This window comes from Tachypleus tridentatus, chromosome 13 (assembly GCF_004210375.1).
Source record: "Tachypleus tridentatus isolate NWPU-2018 chromosome 13, ASM421037v1, whole genome shotgun sequence".
NCBI classification, from domain to species: Eukaryota; Metazoa; Arthropoda; class Merostomata; order Xiphosura; family Limulidae; genus Tachypleus; species Tachypleus tridentatus.
The window spans coordinates 3,338,583-3,356,021 of NC_134837.1; the positions used below are offsets into that span (position 1 = coordinate 3,338,583).

A 17,439-nucleotide genomic window follows, 5' to 3' on the forward strand; every position below is an offset into this window, starting at 1 on the left:
AGGATAATTCGAAACTATAGGAAAGTAACATATCATATTTAAACCTAACTAAAAGTTTACTATGGAGATGACAAACTAGACTCTAGAACACAGTTAACACTAAAACACAGTTACAGATACAGCGTGGATCTAATATGTTTAAGCCTAAATATAGTAGCTTTTGTCTAAGACTGAACACAAATAATTGTGTTGATCTTCAAATTACAAACACACCTGAAATGAAACATATCTCAACTGAAACAGTTAAGTCCTTGTTATTTCTTTTCATTCTACTGACGATCATTATAAATTACCTTAGAATCGTAAATAAAATTATAGACATAACGTTTCTAGGTCTAAAGAAATATTAATTAGATCAGGAAATGTATGACCTACCAAAAATACATGTTTTAGGATCAGTATATTTTGTTAAGTGACACATGGAACGAAGATTTACTATGTGACCGACTGATTATAGTTCTATACCTCTTTTACTCTACGCTGTTCGAAGTCACTCAGTTGCTTCTGGAATCCAAAGTTAGGATTGGCCACACTTCTAGCTCCACGGATAACTTTCAAGGCGTCCCTGTAGCTGAGAGAGGTCACGGACATGACGTAAGCCACTGCAATGGTTACACTACGAGACACTCCTGCTAAACTATAGTTAACAACATAACATTTGTAATTAAAAACGTCATTGTAAAGCAACAATTATAAAGTAAATCCTAAGTATATATAAGTTATCAAAATATAGTTAACTGGCGATAATAGAATTCCAGATTTTTGTACTTAGCAGTGACTCATAGGGAGAACTCATGTTATACATAAATCATATAGATTGAGGAAAGATATTATTACTTACCTTTCGTTAAACTAATTAAAGTATCATCAACTTTACGTATAAACCATTCATGTAATTTTTAAAACAATATTGTAATTAAACATGAACTTCGGTCTAACAAACGTGTTTTTTTATAACTATAGCTTTGAATTAATTTTCATCAATTTATTATTTTTTCTCAGAAGATAAAGTCAGTTTCCGTCATCGAAGTCTCATCGGTCTAACAAACGTGTTTTTATAACTATAGCTTTGAATTAATTAATATTAAACAATATTGTAATTAAACATGAACTTCGGTCTAACAAACGTGTTTTTATAACTATAGCTTTGAATTAATTTTTTATCAATTTATTATTTTTCTCAGAAGACAAAGTCACTTTCCGTCATCGAAGTCTCATTGTTCAAAATATTGAATGATTTAGAAAATATATACGTGTGTTTACTTATATGTGTGTGAAGTTTTATAATGTTCATATCCTCCTTGTTTCCGTTGCTCACTCGATTATTATTAGACTTTCAATCCAATTAATATACAAAATCTTAAGGCTAATAAAGATAAGGAAACAAATATGCATTTTGCGTTATTAGACTCAACCACTTATTTGAGTAGAGCTTCGAAAGATGAAAATAAGAAAAGGGAAAATAGAAATAAAAACAATTTTAGTATTTAATAGGGAAAATGTGAACACTATGAAAATATTCTAAATATTAACTGGTCAAAAGTTTAAGACCATACCAAAAATAAGTCCTAAACAGGGTAGGAAATGCCCAACAAGAGGTCTCAGTAGTGAGTTGCACGGCCGTCATTGCGAATAAGTTGAAGCATTCGCTTTGGAATGGTCAATATAAGCGTTTGCAGAAGGCTGGCTGCAATGATATTCCAAGTGGTGAAGATGGCTTCACGAAGATCATGCACTGTTTGGAATTGACGTCCATTTTTATAAACTTCCCTTGCCATCTAACCCTAAACATTTTCAGTGGGGTTCAGTTCGGGCGAACACGCTGGATGGTCCAAAAGAATCAGGTTATTCGCCATGAAAAAATCCTTTATCCTGCGGGCATTGTGAATTGTAGCATTGTCCTGCTGAAAGATCCATTCGTTTCCACACAAGCGAGGACCTTCAGTCAATAAGGATGCTCTCTCCAACATGCCAATGTAGCCAACTGCTGTTTCACGCCCCTGTATAACTTGAAGCTCCATTGTGTCTTCGGTGGGATATCCTTATCGTGCCAGTAACGTTGGAAGCCATTTGGACTATCTAGGTTACATTTTTCTAATCAGAGAACAAAACCTTCTTCCACTTTTTTACGTCCCATGTTTGATGCTTCTCAGCAAAGTTTAACCGAGCTGTTTCGTGGCGTGGAAGGAGGCGTGGCCTTTGAAGACGTTTATGGATTTTAAAGTCTTTCTAACGTAGATGCCGTCTTATTGTTCTTGAGCTGCATTCTGCGTCTGTAAGGGCCTTAATCTGGTTCGAAGATCGGCTGGTGTCTTGCCGGAAAACTCGTTGAATCCTCCTGCTCGACATTAGCGAAATTTTCTTGGGCCGACTTCTTGAAATTCTCATTCCGTATCCCTAAGGGTCTTTTAAGAAATTTGTAACAGCAGTTTTACTACGCCCAATCTCACCAGCGATAGTTGAGAGAGACCTTGCTTTTGGAGCTCGAAAATTCTGCCACGTTCAAACTCTGTCAACTTTTTAGCTTTTGCCAGGTTTTTACTCAATATAACACAGGAAATGTCAGTGGGAGATGTTGACAACTCTAATGCTTGAACACAAATAACTAAATTTCGTTACGTGTTTCCCGATTAACGCTTTGTATCAGTATAGTCTTAAACTTTTAACCAGCTGGTATTTAGGCTAATTTCATAATGTTCACATTTTCCCTATTAAATGCTAAAGAAGTTTTTTATTTTTATTTTCCCTTTTCTTATTTTCATCTTTTAAAGCTCTGCTCATATAAGTGGTTGAGTCTAACAACACAAAATGCATATTTTTTCTTTATGTTCACTGGCTTTAGGATTTTGGTCAGCAGTGTATATTCAGTTAAATAAACATTTTGAAAGTCGATCCAACGCCCCCCTGACCCTGTCTTAAAACGCTAAAAACCGTCATCTACGAAGACAAGAGAACAGACAGCCCACCGTCCAACTATGTGTTCACATACAAATATTGCAGCAAGCCTCATCTATGGTTCATCGGTTAGTTTGAGGTCTTTTAAGGCTAAAAATCGGTATGCATAGTAGGCAATGTACAGATAGCTTATTGTACTTTTCTTTCTCTTCTTTATCGATGTTAAAAACAACAACAGTAATGTTGAAGGAATGTGGCAATAGTTATTATTGTAGTTAAGGACAGCACGATCACACTGATAATTATAACTCTATACAGTTAGCCAAATCAGTCACATTCGCTCACAGTATCAAACAATGAACAGCAAACTTGTCTCTTCACCCCTCTAACAGAAGTGTAAACAGAGCTCTGACATATTGTCTCTTCATTCTTCTAACAGAAGTGTAATCAGAGCTCTGACATCTTGTCTCTTCATCCCTCTAACAGAAGTGTAAACAGAGCTCTGATATCTTGTCTCTTCATCCCTCTAGCAGAAGTGTAAACAGAGCTCTGACATCTTGTCTCTTCATCCCTCTAACAGAAGTGTAAACAGAGCTCTGACATCTTGTCTCTTCATCCCTCTAACAGAAGTGTAGACAGAGCTCTGATATCTCTGTCTCTTCATCCCTCTAACAGAAGTGTAAACAGAGCTCTGATATCTTGTCTCTTCATCACTCTAACAGAAGTGTAAACAGAGCTCTGATATCTTGTCTCTTCTTCCCTCTAACAGAAGTGTAAACAGAGCTCTGACATCTTGTCTCTTCATCCCTCTAACAGAAGTGTAAACAGAGCTCTGACATCTTGTCTCTTCATCCTCTAACAGAAGTGTAAACAGAGCTCTGACATCTTGTCTCTTCATCCCTCTAGCAGAAGTGTAAACAGAGCTCTGACATCTTGTCTCTTCATCCCTCTAACAGAAGTGTAAACAGAGCTCTGATATCTTGTCTTTTCATCCCTCTAACAGAAGTGTAAACAGAGCTCTGATATCTTGTCTCTTCATCACTCTAACAGAAGTGTAAACAGAGCTCTGATATCTTGTCTCTTCTTCCCTCTAACAGAAGTGTAAACAGAGCTCTGACATCTTGTCTCTTCATCCCTCTAACAGAAGTGTAAACAGAGCTCTGACATCTTGTCTCTTCATCCCTCTAACAGAAGTGTAAACAGAGCTCTGACATCTTGTCTCTTCATCCCTCTAACAGAAGTGTAAACAGAGCTCTGACATCTTGTCTCTTCATACCTCTAACAGAAGTGTAAACAGAGCTCTGATATCTTGTCTCTTCATCCCTCTAACAGAAGTGTAAACAGAGCTCTGATATCTTGTCTCTTCATCACTCTAACAGAAGTGTAAATAGAGCTCTGACATCTTGTCTCTTCATCACTCTAACAGAAGTGTAAATAGAGCTCTGACATCTTGTCTCTTCATCCCTCTAAGAGAAGTGTAAACAGAGCTCTGACATCTTGTCTCTTCATCCCTCTAAGAGAGTGTAAACAGAGCTCTGACATCTTGTCTCTTCATCCCTCTAAGAGAAGTGTAAACAGAGCTCTGACATCTTGTCTCTTCATCCCTCTAAGAGAAGTGTAAACAGAGCTCTGACATCTTGTCTCTTCATACCTCTAACAGAAGTGTAAACAGAGCTCTGACATCTTGTCTCTTCATACCTCTAACAGAAGTTATATTGTGAAACAGTAACACCGTGTGACTCAAAACTGAACGAGTCTCCTTTGCTGTTCCCATCTCACGGACCGAGCCATGAATTTCAGCATTATAAACGTTCAGGCTTAATCCACATCGGGATATCTGCTGAGCCAATCGAGGGGAATCGAACCCCTGATTTGAGCGTTGTAAATCTATAAACGTTGCGCTGTACTAGCGGGGGGCATACAGAGTTCTATTCAGCAAATATTAATTTTAAAAGTAACCAGAAAAAATGAACTAATATCGCGTAAATTTTGTATTTTAAAACCACTGAATATTTGTAGTTAAAATAAATAAAAATAAGATTAAAATAAATAATTTATTGTTTCTTATACTTTCAACAACTTCTTTTGCACCAATTGTGAAGATAATGTAAAAAGTGTAACAGTAAGTTTCACATTTCAGGTTTCAAAGCTATAAAAGTGTTTATTTTGTAAATAAAGTTTGTGTTTTCTCGTAGCAAAATCATATCAGGCTATCTGCTGTGTTTACCGAGGGAAATCGAACCCTAATTTTAGCGCTGTAAAGCCGTAGACTTGTAACTAAAGAATACAATCATGAATATGTGAAGTTTGAGAGTAAAAAACAAACAAACAAAAAAAATGAATCTTGTTAATGGTTTGCTGGTTGCTAAATTAAATCAAAATGCGTAAGGAATTAGGAACAGTGGAGACTGTGATCCCAGAATCAGTCGATTAGGAACAGTGGAGACTGTGATCCCAGAATCAGTCGATGTGTAACAGTCTTTACTTATTGTTTTCAAACATGTTTACAAGACTAGTTACAAATATGGTACCAGTCATTTTGTAGTTTTCCTAGAAAAACAGTACTGGCTTTATTAAGTGACAGTTAGAGAATAAAAAGAACATACTTCTTGAAATAATCTAGTCTAATAAATACTACATAACCGAAAGATAGAGTGAGGGGGAAAGTGTGTGAAGAACACACCCTGATATCCCAAGAAATCACATTATTCTGGTACCTAATTCCTCATCAGCATGAGTGGTTATGTTCTTCAAGTAAGTAACTATTTTTGTCTTCAAATTAAGAGCTGTACGATTTTCATAACTTACTGAATTGGTTAAAACTTTACGTTAAAAATAGTTAATATGATATTTATGTTTTCATATACACTAGGGGCTACGTGTGCTGTGTCCACCACGACCATAAACCCAGTTTTTAGCATTTGAGCCCTCAGACTTGCTTCTGAGCCAGTTAAAGGTTGCTGTTAGGTTGGGGTTAAAAGATCCTCAATAAATAATTACATACTTCATTACTTGTATTTGATCACTATGTTGTTTTTACCACTTTTAGTCCTAACTGATGGAATTGGTCATGATGACGAGAAACTGAAGTTAAACTGAAAACAAAAACATGTAATTAATGTTTACCAATTATTATATGAAATCTGACAATCTGGTAGTTAAATGAGTCTGTGTTTGGAGGATACATAAATACTAAAACCATGAAATAAAATGTAAAATCATCCTAATATTACTCGGTTTTTGTTAGTGTGAAACAGGATCGAGCAAGTAATCTTCATTTGCCTCTGCTAGGTCGAAGGTCACGTTTTTCATTCATCAAATCACTGAAATATGTACTTCATAGTTAAACATAGTTTCTTAAAGAAATAGTGGGAATACACTCCTAAGAAACATATATACAAATAATAAAAAATAAAGACGCACGTGTTGTTCTTAACTTTTAAACAAAGAGAAAACGATTATTTTGTAACGAGATACTCACCAGTGAACGAGCACGTTCCCTCCATTAGTGCGAGCCTTGTGGATAAAATCGTTGCATCGAGAGAAAAACTGGATTAAGTTTTGATACGGTGTATCAGATGCTTGTATACATAAATATTCTTTGTCCTAGAAATATATGTTGATAAATACAAAACGATATTTAACTTATATTAAAATTTTACTCAAATTAAAATAATAATTCTACAAATTTCACATCTGATATAATTTAAAACGTCACAACAATGGACATGTGGTACGACGACACATGTTAAAATCAGAAATAGTTAATGTGTACAAGTACGTAGTGTAAACTACTTATCCTAACCATTGTCCAGTCTTCACACACACACGTAGTGTAAACTACTTATCCCAACCATTGTCCAGTCTTCACACACACACGTAGTGTAAACTACTTATCCTAACCATTGTCCAGTCTTCACACACACACGTAGTGTAAACTACTTATCCTAACCATTGTCCAGTCTTCACACACACACGTAGTGTAAACTACTTATCCTAACCATTGTCCAGTTTTCACACACACGTAGTGTAAACTACTTATCCTAACCATTGTCCAGTTTTCACACACACGTAGCGTAAACTACTTATCCTAACCATTGTCCAGTCTTCACACACGTAGTGTAAACTACTTATCCTAACCATTGTCCAGTCTTCACACACACGTAGTGTAAACTACTTATCCTAACCATTGTTCAGTCTTTGCACACACGAAGTGTAAACTACTTATTCTAACCATTGTCCAGTCTTCACACACACGTAGTGTAAACTACTTATCCTAACCATTGTCCAGTTTTCACACACACGTAGTGTAAACTACTTATCCTAACCATTGTCCAGTCTTCACACACGTAGTGTAAACTACTTATCCTAACCATTGTCCAGTCTTCACACACACGTAGTGTAAACTACTTATCCTAACCATTGTCCAGTCTTCACACACGTGTAGTGTAAACTACTTATCCTAACCATTGTTCAGTCTTTGCACACACGAAGTGTAAACTACTTATCTTACGACTGTTCGGTCCTCACACAGACGTAATGTCAACAACTCATCCTTATTACTATCTAGTCTTCACACACACGTAGTGTAAACTACTTATCCTAACCATTGTCCAGTCTTCACACACGTAGTGTAAACTACTTATCCTAACCATTGTTCAGTCTTTGCACACGAGTGTAAACTACTTATCCTAACCATTGTCCAGTCTTCACACACACGTAGTGTAAACTACTTATCTAACCATTGTCCAGTCTTCACACACACGTAGTGTAAACTACTTATCCTAACCATTGTCCAGTCTTCACACGCACACGTAGTGTAAACTACTTATCCAACCATTGTCCAGTTTTCACACACACGTAGTGTAAACTACTTATTCTAACCATTGTCCAGTCTTCACACACACGTAGTGTAAACTACTTATCCTAACCATTGTCCAGTCTTCACACGTACGTAGTGTAAACTACTTATCCTAACCATTGTTCAGTCTTTGCACACACGAAGTGTAAACTACTTATCTTACGACTGTTCGGTCCTCACACAGACGTAATGTCAACAACTCATCCTTATTACTATCTAGTCTTCACACACACGTAATGTAAACTACTTATCTTTGTGCTGTCCAGTCTTCACACACACATAGCGTAAACTATTTATCCTCACCAGTGTCCACTCTTCACATACACGTTGTGTAAACTATTTACCCATACCATTGTCCAGTCTTCACACACACGTATGGTAAACTACTTATCTTTAGCACTGTGCGGTCTTCACAAACACGTATGGTAAACTACTTATCTTTAGCACTGTGCAGTCTTCACACACGTATGGTAAACTACTTATCTTTAGCACTGTGCGGTCTTCACAAACACGTATGGTAAACTACTTATCTTTAGCACTGTGCAGTCTTCACAAACACGTATGGTAAACTACTTATCTTTAGCACTGTGCAGTCTTCACAAACACGTATGGTAAACTACTTATCTTTAGCACTGTTCAGTCTTCACACACACGTGATTTGAACTACGTATTTTTACCACTGTAAAGTCTTCTCGGAAATCCACGTACCTTCAATCTGCTTTTGACTGTTTTATCGCGAAACTATACAAGAGGCTATCTGCACTTTGTTCATCACGAAGAATCGAACCCCAGATTTTAGCGTTGTAAGCCCGTGAACTTACCGCTTATCAACTGAGGGATTTTCCAACCTGTAAATACTGTTGTGTTATCACTTCATTTATGTAGTAATTCATTAGATTCATGTTAACATGAAAATTGCAGTTAAAAATACATCGACTGTTTCATTGGTGTTTTTCTTTTGTTTTTTTTTAGATAATTTCATAAAAGAACAACATGACTGGTTTATAACTTATGGTGAAATCATCTTTATTTCACATCAAAGCGTTGTAGTCACGTGAACTGTGAAAGAAGTAGAAACGTTTGTGAAACCAAGAGCGTATGTTTTGTTACAATCCTTTAAATACGGTATAAACACACACGCAAAGAAACACAGCACATAAACAGCAAGACATAATAATTTATCTAGCATGTCATAAATATTAAATACGTAATATCCAAGGAAACTAAACTAAAAATAAAACAAGATAAATTTGCTTTGGAGGCATTTCCAGGAAAGGCAGGATAACTAAAGAATAAAACAATACAAAAAGCAGACCCTACTAATCTACTCATGCGAATAAAATAACAACAATAACAAACGTAAACAGAATATACTCGTTTCTTTAGGACATCGTTCATGGTAAAGAAACCAGATGTAAACATGTTTTCTCATTACACGAACTACATGTGTAAACCCATTTTTTAACTGTCATGTGCTTTCTTATGTACGTATAACACAAGCAATATTCTGTAGAATTACACTGTCTCTACATTTTATATATCTCCTGTGGTCTTGTCTGTGTAACAGAAGTAACATATGTGCTCTATTTAATTATTATATGATTTATTTTAGTGTGTGTATGATAACAGTAATACCTGACGTGTCCTTCAATCCACACAGAGTTAATATTACAACAGAGTACGGAAAGTCTGAACATCTCATTCACATCCGGGTTTTCCAGGTTCACATTTGTCACGGAGGTTTCAATATGGTCATGAATTCAGGTTTGACGTTTCTTATATGTTCCTAATAGCATAAATCACGATTATTTTGTAGTTTTGAAATAAAAATGTCAGTTTTTTTTTTAAATAAATGATCCTGGCCGTTTCTTTTGTTTGATAAGAGAATATGTTAAACGTTACAATATAAAACTAAACACACACAGAACTAACCAAACACAAAACTTACCGATTGAAGGTTCGTTTTTCTTCAAGTTAAAACTATTCTGTTACATAGATCTAAGAACAAACTTACTGTTCTATTTCCTACACCGATCAAACAACAAAGTTACTGTTCTATTGTCCCACGTGGATCTAACAAGGAAGTTACTGTTCTATTGTCCCACGTGGATCTGACAACGAAGTTACTGTTCTATTGTCCCACGTGGATCTGACAACGAAGTTACTGTTCTATTGTCCTACATGTATCTGATAATAAATTTACTGTTCTATTGTCCTAGATGTATCTGATAATAAAGTTACTGTTCTATTGTCCTACATGTATCTGATAATAAAGTTACTGTTCTATTGTCCTACATGTATCTGATAATAAAGTTACTGTTCTATTGTCCTACATGTATCTGATAATAAAGTTACTGTTCTATTATTCTACATGGAAGAGTTTTTTATTTTTCTACAATTGAGCCGTACAGTTTAGATAAAAATACACTAAATGTGTTGGTTTTCGTTGGTGTTCAATTTATTATAGGCCGTAATGAAAATGTAATTCCATAAGTATAACTGCTTTCGTCAGAAATGTAAGGTGTAGATGTGAGCTTCTGACCACACACAGCCAACAAATTATCTTTTCTCAAAACGATGCAGGGAAAGTACTTGTTTCCTTATAGGAAAGCCAGACCGGGATATCTGCTGAGTCCAGCGAGGGGTGCAGAGAAAGACTGTTTCTTAAATTAATACAAAAAGCGTGAATATTAAAGGTGGCGCTTCGTGTGATTCGATTACAATCAAATGCCTGTAGAAAAAATGTATACTGTTCGTCTATAAATAGGTGAACAGTTAACGTAGAGTTTATACAAAGAAATACGTGAGTGGTTAAACATCGACGAGCCAGAAATGTCAAATTATTTAAACAGGTGAGGTTAATGTGTTGTCACAAGACATAGAAACATTTCAGGTGAAAAGCTAAAAATTCATAAGTCAGGCATTGTCAACATTTTGAGTCTCTAAGTTTCTGTGATTTATTGAAAATCTTTAATCCTAATTCCTATAAAACTACATATGTACTAGCGGGAGGGAACTAGAACTCGTAGTAATGCTCGTTATATTATGTTATTCACAATCAGAGAGTGTTATATGAAACATGCATCCAACTCTTGTTATTACGACCTGTTGTCTGCCTACAGTCCACTAACGACGAAGTTACATTTCGATACAAATTAGAACAATGCTTAACAGATTTTAACAAATCTGTATAATGATAGCAAAACAAACGGTAAGGGTATCGATTATGAAGTGTCGGAGAACTACAAATTAGTGTCGTTTGGTTGTTGTATGTCTCACACATAAAATAAAAACCTTTTAATTCATAATATGTACATGTCCACAGTAGTTTAGCGGTAAGTCTATATATGGGCTTATATATAGACTAACACTAAAAACTGGTTTTAGATTTCTGTGGGGAGATAACCTACCGTGTAGCTCTGTGTTTAATAACAAACGAGCTGTTCACTCACACACAGACAAGTGAAAGCGATACCCCTTTTGTTAGGGAGTAAATATTTGCTTGAATTTCGGCTCATTGTTAATAAAAATATAGGTTTAAATAGTAATATAAAAACACAGTATTTAATCCGATGATATTGTGACAACACGACCAGATGTTTTATTTTCAACATGATGAAGGACCATCTGCGCTAGCCGTCCCTAATTTAGCATTGTAAGACTGGAGGGAAGGCAGCTAGTCGTCACCACCTACCGCCAACTCTTGCGTCACTCTTTTACCAACTAATAGTAGGATTAACCGTCACATTATAACGCCCCCACTGCTGAAAGGAGAAGCATGTTTGGTGTGACGGGGATTTGAAACCACGACCCTCGGATTACAAGTCGATTGCCTTAACCACCTGGCCATGCCGGGCCACGATGAAGGAAGAGCTAACTTACTTTCAACATGATGAAGACAGATCTACCTTATTTTCAACATGATGAAGGCAGATCTACCTTTCAAATTTGCTCGAGTTTCTTGCATTAAAACTAAATTACGTACAGTCATAAGAAAAAGTTAGGACACCCTATGAAAGCCTGTGTATATTTGTAACATTTTTGGATATATAAATATTTAATCTCAATTTTAACATTACTGAGAGATTATAGGAATATAACTAAACAATTAATACTGAAGAAAATACTTTTCAAGATATTCTGTAAATGTAATTCTACAAAATGCATATTCTAACTGAGGAAAAAGTTAGAACACTCCCACATTTATTTCCACTTAAAATGGATAAACTCACACACACAGGTGTATCACACCATGTGCACATGATTAGAAGATCGTTACTCAGAATTTTGAATGAGGCTTACATTTAGTTTGGTGTGCTCCTGACTGTTGAAGTGAGAGTGAGCACCATGGTGAGAGCAAAAGAGTTGTCTGAGGCCTTCAGAAAGAAAATTGTAGCAGCTTATGAGTCTGGTAAGGGATTTAAAAAGATCCAAAATATTTTGAAATCGGCCATTCCACTGTCCGGAAAATAGTCAACAATTGGAGGGCTTTCAAAACAACTGCCAACATGCCCAGGTCTGATCGTCCAAGCAAGTTCACCTCGAGAACAGACCGCAACATGCTAAAAGAGGTTTCCAAATACCCTAACATGTCATGCCGGGACCTACAGCAAGCTCTTGCTACTGTTGATGTGAAAGTGCATGCCTCTACAATCAAAAAGAGACTGCACAAGTTTAACTTGAATGGGAGGTGTGCAAGGAGGAAACCTTTGCTCTCTAAGAGAAACATCAAGGCCAGAGTGAAGTTTGCCAGAGAGAATGTAGACATAGACCAGGACTTCTGGAATAATGTTCTTTGGACAGATGAGCCCAAATTTGTATTATTTGGACACCAGAACAGAGGACATGTTTGGCGTAAACCAAACACAGCATTCCAGGAAAAGAACCTCATACCAAATGTGAAGCATGGAGGTGGAAGTGTCATGGTTTGCTGCTGCTTTGCTGCAGCAGGACCTGGACAGCTCACAATCATAGAATCCACCATGAATTCTACTGTGTATCAGAGGGTGCTTGAGGATCATGTGAGACCATCTGAACGAAAATTAAAGCTGAAGCGGAACTGGACTCTGCAACACGACAATGTCCCAAAAACATACCAGTATATCCACCAAGGACTGGATGAAAACTTAAGAAATGGAGAGTCCTGGAATGGCCGAGTCAAAGCCCAGATCTTAATTCAATTGAGATGCTGTGGAGTGACTTGAAACGGGCTGTACATGCAAGAAACCACTCAAACATCTCACAGCTGACAGAATTCTGCATTGAGGGTGGGGCAAACTTTCTTCAAACCGATATCAGAGACTGGTAGATGGCTACAAGAAGCGTCTCACTCCAGTTATTTTAGCCAGAGGGATAACACTAGTTATTAGGGGTAGGGTGGTCCTAACTTTTCCTCAGTTAGAATATGCATTTTGTAGAATTACATTTACAGAAGAACTTGAAAAGTCTTTTCTTCACTTTTAATTGTTTAGTTATATTCCTATAATCTCTCAGTATTGTTAAAATTGAGATTAAATATCTATATATCCAAAAATGTTACAGAAATACACAGGCTTTCATAGTGTGTCCTAACTTTTTCACATGACTGTATATAATAATTTCAAAATTCCATAAACGTCTTTATTCACGTGCTTATATTATATATGACAGATGTGTAACTGAGATTCAGATTTGTAGTTATTGATTGTAACTTCAACTGTACAGTGATAATAATTAAGAGAAGACCATATTTTATTTTACATAGTTTCTGATGACAAACTTGACGTAAACCATCGGATTTCATTTCGAACGTGATGATGAAAGCTACCACGTAATTGAGACTCATTCAGATGTACTATAGCAGAGCCTGGAACAAGTTAAATATAGGGACGGAAAAAGATGGTTTTTACAAGCGCTCTCCAGTTGCATAGTAGCGTGTCTTTGGGCGTACAACGCTAGAATCCGGGTTTCGATACCTCTGGTGGGCAGAGAACAAATAGCCCATTGTGTTGCTTTGTGCTTAGCTATAAACAAACATGTTATAATCACTGATATTTGTAACCCATGACATATAGTTATTTTAATATGTGAGAATCCGATTCGATGGTCGTAAGTACAACAGATGAAATAAAGCTACCAACTCTCAAAAACGAAAATAAAAGTTGTCTTTTTTCAAGATCCCTGGTGTCTCATTCGTGAAATTAATGGCTTATACTGCAAATATTTTAGGTTTAGTCCCTAAAGTAAACAAAGCTCATTGTTCGGGTGCGTACTTAAACGAACCTTCACAAAAGTGCAATGTATGAAAATAAAAACAGTCGATATAATTAAAGAACAAACAGTAAAATGTATCTTTACACAGAGAGAATCTATCGTAAGTTTGAAAATAACGACTGTATATTTAACGTTTTCTTTTTAAGTAACATACCGTGATGTAGTTAAGAAGATACAAGTAATGCGATATTTAATGCACGAACAAAATTGTATGTTCAATTATGTGTAAAGTTTATGAATTATAAATTAATTGAGGCTTAAGACAACTTATATAGTTTGATTTATATAGTGTCTTTATTGTTACCTTAACTGATACATGTTTCTAACGGTCATGTCCTTGGAAGTATAGTTAAATTGTTTATATTTTTAATTGTATTTAACTACCAGTGCGTCTAAAACAGTGTTTATCACCAAATTTCAGTTTCAATCGAGTTATTAGCGAATATGATGACACACTACCTTCGTTTGTTTGACTCGTTTTGGAATTTCACACAAAGCTATTCGAGGGCTATCTGTGCTAGCCGTCCCTAATTTAGCGGTGTAAGACTAGAGGAAGGCAGCTAGTCATCACCACCCACCGCCAACTCTTGGGCTACTCTTTTACCAACGAATAGTGGGATTGACCGTAACATTATAACGCCCTCACGGCTGGGAGGGCGAGCATGTTTAGCGCGACGCGGGCGCAAACTCGGATTACGAGTCGCACGCCTTACGCGCTAGGCCATGCCGGGCCTGTTTGAAGTAACTGTCGTAAACACTTTTTACGTTACGTAATAGATATCAACCGATTGTAATAATTTACTGTCTTTGTTTGTTTGAAGTTAAGCATAAAACTACACAATTGGCTGCCTGTACTCTGTTTCTAGCGTTGTAAGTCCGTAGACGTACCGCTATGCCACTTGGGGGTCGTACTGTTCTTACGCAAATAGTTTTGGTAATAATTGTTCGCATCCTGTGTGTCTTCACTGTTTACTACACATTTAGGTTTTTTTTCTGGTAATTGTTACTGGTGTATTAGCAGAGCTGTATATTTAATTTTTTTCCTCAAATGGAAGATACCCATGAGTCACGTGATGTGTCTAATAATTCTATATCTAGTGCACACGTGGAAGGAGATAAGTTAATAATTAAGGAGTTTCAAGAAACAGGTGAAGATATATGGGTTTCAAAACCCATAACGTATGGTCTCCAAAAGGTTATATTTTGGACATAAATTCCAGTAAATAATAAAATAGTAATAATAAAAACACAACAAGGTATTTTCGTTAATTCCACAACGTCTCACCAGATGAGGTACATATCGTGCGTATTACCTCAAATATCAGTCATTTAGTCGCTCAACTTTAACATATAATACACCATCATGGTATCAGTACAGTGTAAAGGTTGGATAAAAAACAACACAAAAAACCAATGTGGTTCACAAGGAAAAAAAACATAAATATAGCAACACGAACTATAAAAACTCAGCAGCTATTACATCTATGACGTCATATTTTATCAGATATTCATAATATTATGACATCTAATAACCATCTTCTACTTTTAAGACTGTCCATCAAACATGTCTAAATATGGAAAACTCAAGGTGAAGATACAGTTCTCTTGACATCAACTAGTAAGGTTCTAATAATATTTTAACGTGGACATTGTGGATTTTAACATTTATCATCCAGGCTCTATGTTGCTATAGCTGTGGGAATCGAGAAGAAATAATGTGAACAAGGGTGTGCATCTGTAGTTGGTACATGCCATTCTGTTATCTAATTTTGAAGAACTGACCACGGGAAGACACGCAGTCACGAGCACATTATCATCGATATTCGCTACCCAGTGGCTCAGCGGTATGTCTGCGGACTTACAACGCTATAAACCGGGTTTTGACACCCGTGGTGGGCAGAGCACATATAGCCCATTGTGTATCTTTATGCTTAATCCAAAACAAAAACAATCGTCATTATTCATACTAAAAAACTGATTGTCACTTGTATAACGCACCCATAGCAGAAAGTGCGGGGAATATGTTGTGTTATCGCAAAAATTGGAAAACGGTCCACCAACTTCGAAATCCGGAACTCTATCATAGGGGCTTGCAAGAGGAGACCCTATTTGAGAAATACATCTATCCCTAAGGAATATATAACGAAACCCCACTGTTCTTTAGAACTATGGAATAAAACCTCCGTTGTCCCTTAGGGCTATGGAATAAACCCAACACTGTCCCTTAGGGCTGTGAAATAAACCCTACACTGACCCTTAGGGCTGTGGAATAAACCCTACACTGTCCCTTAGGGCTGTGAAATAAACCCTACACTGTCCTTTAGGGCTGTAAAATAAAAGCTCCACCACTTTCCCACACGCCTATGGAACAATTCAGTTACTAACAATAAGTATGTGAGAAAATAAAACAGTCGAAGTGACTGTAACAGAATAAGAATTTATAATAAACGTTTCATTAGATGGCAAATAAAAATCGTTTTACAATATATTCACCACACAACTATTTTTCCATGTGCAATAATTTCAACAACTTCATTCTAAAGCTTTTAAAGTTTTGTACACCGTATCTACTATTGTTTTTTTTTTTTAAACATATCATTCTCTGTAATGGTGTATATAGAATATGCTATGATAAACCGTTTTATTAATAAGTTCAATTACTGTTTGCATAAATACTTGACTGAAGTCTGAGAGAAATAGACTACACGTGGTTCTGTTTATTATGATCTATTCGTTTGTAAATAGTTAATATATTACAGAAGAGAATGAAATCGAAATTTAAGATAATTTAAAGTATTTTCAATTTCATTCAGAATTTGTGATTTTACGAGAAGTATCGATCGAATCACTATGTTACCTTCTAACACAATTTTAGACGACACAAGTATGTTGAATTGTTTTGGCAGAGAAGTCGTCCGTCGGAGTTAAAATGTAATATTGTGAGTTGGACACAAAAGGTAATAAAATTCAGGTATAGTATTAATATTATTTACCTTTTCAAGAAATCTAAAGATTCGATCCTCTGCTACAAGGATTTTCTACGGGTGAGTAAACCACATTCAATGACATAATGTTGGATAAAAGCAAACTGAATCAAATGTAAAGGCTAAAAGGTTAAAGCTTAATTCATGGACCACATTGTACTACCGGGTTAACAAATGTAAAGTCAGGTGCAAAGGTTAAAACGGTATTTCTTTTAAACAACGAACAAAACCTACTGAATCTGAAACGGCATCTTTGTTCTATTGTCGACCATTTTAATTATTCCAGATAATTCATCGAGACAAACCTAAAACTGTTTAACATTTTAATGTTTTCAAATAACTTTACTTAATTAATCCTATATCGTTTGAATTATGTAAAATTATTTCAATTACAATATTGAAAAGTGGACTAGAGATCAGGAACACCTATAAAAAAAAAGAAGCCAC

The 17,439-nt window shown here is 36.0% G+C and overlaps 1 protein-coding gene across 1 annotated transcript in view; it reads right to left on the reverse strand.

Moving 5' to 3' along the window:
* Positions 1-450: 450 nt before the first annotated feature.
* The window catches only part of LOC143240384 (dual specificity protein phosphatase 22-like), a 43,486-nt gene continuing 26,497 nt past the window's right edge, over positions 451-17,439 (reverse strand). Inside the window, exons 4-5 of the mRNA XM_076482715.1 lie at positions 6,377-6,501; positions 451-637 (exon numbers count right to left, since the gene is read on the reverse strand). Of these exons, the coding sequence (XP_076338830.1) occupies positions 460-637; positions 6,377-6,501 (303 nt within the window). The 3' untranslated portion in view covers positions 451-459. The remainder of the gene's footprint in view (positions 638-6,376; positions 6,502-17,439) is intronic.